General features: G+C 45.7%; 1 protein-coding gene across 1 annotated transcript in view; it reads right to left on the bottom strand.

Annotated features, from left to right (window-relative positions):
- Positions 1-1,085: 1,085 nt before the first annotated feature.
- The window catches only part of nrg3b (neuregulin 3b), a 72,037-nt gene continuing 67,122 nt past the window's right edge, over positions 1,086-6,000 (bottom strand). Inside the window, exons 8-9 of the mRNA XM_078103800.1 lie at positions 5,124-5,306; positions 1,086-2,247 (exon numbers count right to left, since the gene is read on the bottom strand). Coding sequence (XP_077959926.1) covers positions 1,575-2,247; positions 5,124-5,306 — 856 coding nt within the window. The 3' untranslated portion in view covers positions 1,086-1,574. The remainder of the gene's footprint in view (positions 2,248-5,123; positions 5,307-6,000) is intronic.

The raw sequence follows: 6,000 nt of genomic DNA, 5'->3' as shown, positions 1-6,000 counted from the left end.
TTTGTGCCTTTCGAAGTAAAATGTAACAGCAGTTTGCAAAATCACATTCCATTATTTGTGTTTGCATTTTATCTCCAGTTCCATCATAAAATTACTGGTAATGTTCCTTTAATTTGACACTCATCTGTATTTGCTCAGCTTTGTGGTCTTGCCCTGCAGGATATGTGCAATATGTAAATATGGGAAAATGTGTCTTGAATTATGTCTAACATTCACACTATGCATTTAGAATCCTCAATATTTTCTATTAATGGTAATTTTATCTCTCCTTTGCAGCTGCCTGTGCAGTATTTCCCCTTGGAGATCAATGAAGTTCGTTTTTATCTTCCTAAAAACCTTCCTATACACTCAAGATGGTTTTATTCTGCAGAGCAGTGATGAAGAAGTCTCAATAATACCCATTTGTAAATCTCGTACAAGTTACCTCGCCGGCAGTCTTTGCATTCTCAAAGGAAGGAAACGCAGACACCGATTGAACATAAATGAGGCATAAATAAAGAATGGTGCTCTGCTTGCATCATTTTCATCCAGAAACCTCATGGCCATTGTTATAATTCAAAACAGTGTAGTTGATCTTCTTTTGCGCTTAAAGCCTGTGGGTAATGTATAAAGTGCATCATGGGAAATAACTATATCCTGCCCTTTTTCTTCACATTTGTTAGTACTCAATCACAAAACCGTTATCTATTTCCCTTTGCTCAGTTCTTACCTCCATGTTTCTAATTTCTAAAATTGAGAATAAAGTAGAAGATGCTTGTTTTCCGTTTAAACTATTCTCACTAACTCTCTTTGACCACAAACACAGAGTCGTTTTCATCACATTAGGGAACATTAAATACACCTTAATTCCTTCCCTGCAGGCTTACCCCAACTCTAACAGCAACACTCAAATATAATGACTTACAATTGTCCCCCCCTAAAAAGCAGGTACCCACATTGTGTTTGTGTTAACACATTTTTGTGTGGGTAATAAAAGCGCGCGCGCACACACACAGAACAGCTAACTACTATTCTGTTAGTTATGTCAGTTCTAAGAAACAAACATATGTTTAATGAAAATGGATTCAGATGAACGCAACCCTTAATTAACACTGTTATCTTAGTCTTTATTTTGTCACAATTGTATGTCAAATATATATATACGCCTATATGACATATATTATATGACATATATAATTTTATTTCTTTACAATAGAGAAACAACAGAGATGACACACTATTTTGGTTTCTAAGTAGAAGCTCCTTTTAAATAGTGACATTTTTTTCAATACACTGTTTAGTTCAAGCTCCCACTCAAGTCATGGTTTTGTTTTCCTTATCGAGTCACATTTATTCACATTTATTCATGTGTTTTTGTTTGTCTCTTCTTCTTTATAATTAGACGTCAGTATTTTTTTTTTGTTGTCGTTGTTGTCTGCAGTTCAATCTGTTCATGTTTCATCAAAATTGACGTCCATCTGTGTGTTTCCGGTCCGCGTGGCCTCACAGACAGTTTCCGCCTCCCAACCATCCCGCGCCACCGGCAAACACGCAGTACAGTCACCGGGAACCATGTCTTTCCGGCGTTAATCCAATCAGCTCGCAGAGGGGCTGGCGCGAGTGCCTCCGGCTCCTCTGCAGCCGGGCGCTTTGCCGGCCAGGGAGAATTTCGCGCCTCCGCCCGCGTGGGACGTCTGACCCCGGCAGTGACCCCGGGCTTCTCTCTGGCCCGCTGCCTTCAAACCTCTGGTCCCTCCGCCGGCGCGCGGAGCCCCGGCCGGATATCGGGGACAATTCCCCTCCGACTCCCGCGCGGCCGCGGCCTCTGGAGTGTTCGAGCCGCCGCGGTGGATCTTGCTCTGAGACCCGGGCATTTTCGCCGGGCTGGAGAGGCCTTTCTGTTTTAATTCCTGCGCCGGCTCCACGGTGACTTCAAAGGAGCGGGGCAGCGGCGCAACGACGACGGCCACACCCTCACGCGGCGGGGAGGGAGAACCGCCCGGGGCCTCCGCCGTCTTTCCAGCCGACCCGGGGTGCCACTTGGGGAGCTCCCGTTGGTTCCGCTCGCTCGTGTCGGCGCCGTCGAGGTCGCGCGCTTGGAGGGAGGGGATGATGGGCACGGAACGGGTGCGCAGGGAAGGGGGAAGGTAGGGAGCGGCCTTATCCAGACGGGTGCACGGGACCTCCGTCCATCCCTTTCTGGTTGCGAAGTGAGGGAGGGAGGACCTGCCGAGGAGGATGCCGGTCTTTCCGCCGGCAGAGTCACACCTTGAGGCAGAAGAATAGAATAGAAATGCCGGTGTGAGAAAGAGCAAACAAGTCATTAAACTAGTAGCCTTTTGTCCGAGAAACCTAATATACAATATGGAGATAAAAGATGCTATTCTTTTGTGCTTTTTACAATTTCATTTCCCTCATTAGATTGAACAAAAGAAAGTCTTGCACCAAAGAAAATACTATTCAGCCATTGTTCTCTCATAATTGTGTGTGTATTATTTATAATCCTGGACCAAAGCAGTCCATATTTTTGCTGCATGCGCTTGAAAAATCCCTTCATTCTTGACCGTCTAGAAACACAGCAGCTGGGGTGCCTGACCTCCGCCTGTGGGAGGTTGTGGAATAATGTCTCTCCTTGAACCCGTGTCTTCTAATTCCACTGCACAATCAGAACACACCTAATCATGAGGATTCACAATGGGACAATGGCGTCATACTGTAGAGTGTGTTTGCATCCTGCCATCAAGTATGAGGGCGTTATCATGAAAGGCATCGGTTTCAGTGTGAAAATAATACAGGAGAGCTGGGAAACATATCCAGAGTCAAGTGGGTACGTTTGTACATCAGTTGAACGTACAAAAGAGCTAATATTGTTACTGAAGACTCAATACACATTTAGAATCACCCTGGCAAAGCCTTAGGAGACAGCCAGTGTTACTGTCAGCCCTTCAGAGACTGTTTGCAGCATAACCAAGTTTAAATTATTGAATTACTTTCCTATTCCTCCCTCGGTATTAGAAGGGCAAATGCTAGCTGGAGGTAAATCCGGCAGATCAAAACATAAAAATAACTCCCATGGCAGATTTTGCCGACAATTCTTTCCTTATCTGTCATGGGTAAATATATGTTTTGACACTAGATAATGAAACTGACAATACTCTCCGGGGATTTGTTTTCACAAAAAGGAAAACGTGGCGGTGTTCTCGTGTTTGTTTGCTGTTGTCGCCTCAAACACTTTCCACCGCACTCCGTGCCTCCATCTTTCCTTCACTGCCCTCATCATCTCTGCACAATCTCCCTTCTTTCCTCACCTACCCCACTCGTGTTCTCTCACTCTCCTTTCCACCTCCCGTTTCTCATTTCCAGAGATGAGAGAGTGTATCCATGGCAACAAGGGAGAGGACGGGGGGGGGGGGGGGGGGGGGCTGGAGCAGGAGGAGGAAGAGGAAGAGGGGGCTGTAAGCTTCGGTAGCTCGTATAGCTGTTAAGTCGAGAAACACGTCATTTGAACCTCCTGAAGGCGAGCGATACTTGACTGATGGATCCGCGAGGGAATTATCAACGGATAATTAGATCCAAACCCTAATCCTCAGCTCCGCTCCCAAACACTGTGTTGGGTTAAATTGCCTATAGTCTACAGATTTCTCTTTGTCTCATCAGTTTGCTTATTTGTTAACACCAGCATGTGTGTGTGTGTGTGTGGGGGGGGGGGTTAAGAGGGAAGCTGCTCCTGGAGGATCTCCCCCCCCTCACAACCATTTGATGGGACCGCCGAGCTCCATGGAGCTTTGTTTAAAAATGTAAATTATGGAAATAGGTCACATAAAGAGTTTGGCGGCTCGGAGTGCATCTCACAAGCCGATCAGATCGGCGTGCTGGTGGAAACGTGGCGCGCCACTTTTTAAGCGTGTGGAGGGCGCGAGGAACGCGACTGCGCCGACAGACGTTTTCCCATAGCGGCGCCGGCGTTCGAGTCGCACACACCGACGGCAAATTGGGCCGATGCGGAGTCGTGTGCTGAACAGGACTTCCTTCCTGAGGCCGAAAGAGGATGTTTGGCATCCTTAAATCTAAAATAATTCAAAGTTTTAGTTTGAGCACGTTATGCACGACTATAATATACTAAACAAGCATTTCAATCATCAGGGAAGGATGTATACACATGTTACATGTTAATTCTCATTTATAATCTGAAGATCATTGAGGCAAAAAGAAAAACCTTAACTGAAATACTTCCTCCTTGAAGACGTACGGTGAACATCCCTCTTTGATAAGTGACGTCCAAACAGAATTTCACTTCACGCTATTCTTTTGAGCCAACGAGGATCACCAGACTGTACTTATAAAATGTGTAAGTTGTTTTAAGCCCCCAGATAGCCAACTGGCGAGAGGTGTCTCTGCCAAAAAAAAAAAAAAAAAAAGCCCTCCCTGCTTCCAAAGCCTCCTTGAAACAGCGCCAGGAGCTGTGCTTCACCGGTGATAGCCATGAAATAGGGCACCTCGCCGTCCTCACTCGACATCAGAAGGAGCATAAGAAGGAGAATTTAAGAGGCGTCAGTGCCTGAAATCGATTCTTTGCAGTCTTGTTCTAGAAGGCTGCAGTCAGTCGACCGTCGCGTCCTCGCGTTCAGCTCGTACATACGCGGGAACATGAAATTAACTTCAGTTGATATCTTCACCATAATGCTTCGACGTTTACACGTGTCTAGAATGGATGGTCGTTGGCGAATATCAACCCGTTCTGGAGATTCATGTGCGTTTCCAGGCCTGCAGATAAATCACATCTTTATTCACGGCGACCACCCAGCAGCCAGTGTGGGGCGCGTCGCACGCAGACTCATTTCCTGGACTTCACCAGCACCGTGACGCCGTCGAGCAGCTCTCCAGTGTTGTTCTCCAAATGAATTGTGGCAGTCTCAGTCGAAAGGAGGGCACAGCAGATCTAATTTGTTTCCCTGGATCAGATTCCATGAGGCCAGTTGGCGGATTTCAACTCGAGCATGAACCTGGATTTTCTTTTTTTTCTCCAGCGGTCAGCGTCACTGGACCGAGTGTTTGATGCCGGCGGTGGAAAAAGGGGCGAAGATGATTTCCTCATTGCGACTCACGCCAACACAACAAGACTATAGAGAGAGAAAAAGCTTCACCTTCTCATGGACTCCACGTCTGCTGGCTCGTCCTCCTGCAGGTGTTTGTAGACGTGGCCATTCGCTCTGGATCCTTCGATGAGATTCGTGGATATTTTGTGCTTCCCTGTGGAAATCGGTGGAGTCCTGAAGCAAAGCGTCTCCCTCCGTCGCCGGGCAGGACTGAGTGAAAGGGAACTGCTCCTGTGAGCAGGAGGGAACGTCGCAGGTTAAACACACTACTGCTACAAAACGTAGCATGAATTCAGAAACGGATTTATTGAATCAAATGTATCTCATCTCCCGGGTTCACCGGCATCACGCTACTCAATGTACACGACATGCACATTAAATCATTTGCCATGGCACAGTCGAATAGGAGAAAGAGAGGGAGAGAGGGATTTGACTCAAGGGTCAGTAGCTGTGTGAGGCCTTACTTGGGCTGAATACTAACATTAGTTACAATGCTGATGATTAGCAGGTAATAGTTGGTTCACCACTTTAGCTTGTTAGCATGCTGATGGTTTGATGGTCATTAGTTTTGCAGGTTTTCAGTTACTAAAAAAAGCGCTGGTGAAATTGACCTGACTGAAATTGACTGGTGAGCATTATTCAAGGTCTCCAGAGTCTTTTTTTTAATGAAAGATCTTTCCCTGACAACCACAAATATATACTGCAAAAATCAGAAGGACAATATTACCCCACATTATTTTTTAATGGCAAACAATCTAACAATCTCCAAAACTGATTAAATAATTTGGCATGGCAGCAGTGCCAAATACACAAAAAGACAACTATGTATAAGGTGGTGGACTGTTTTCTAGCTTGTCCTTCAAATAAACTCCAACATTTCCTTTAATTCAATCAGTCGACTAACAACTATACTAATTGCCAAATA

The sequence above is a fragment of the Gasterosteus aculeatus genome, chromosome 5, assembly GCF_964276395.1.
Source record: "Gasterosteus aculeatus chromosome 5, fGasAcu3.hap1.1, whole genome shotgun sequence".
NCBI lineage: Eukaryota > Metazoa > Chordata > Actinopteri > Perciformes > Gasterosteidae > Gasterosteus > Gasterosteus aculeatus.
This window is presented reverse-complemented; position numbering and strand designations above follow the sequence as displayed.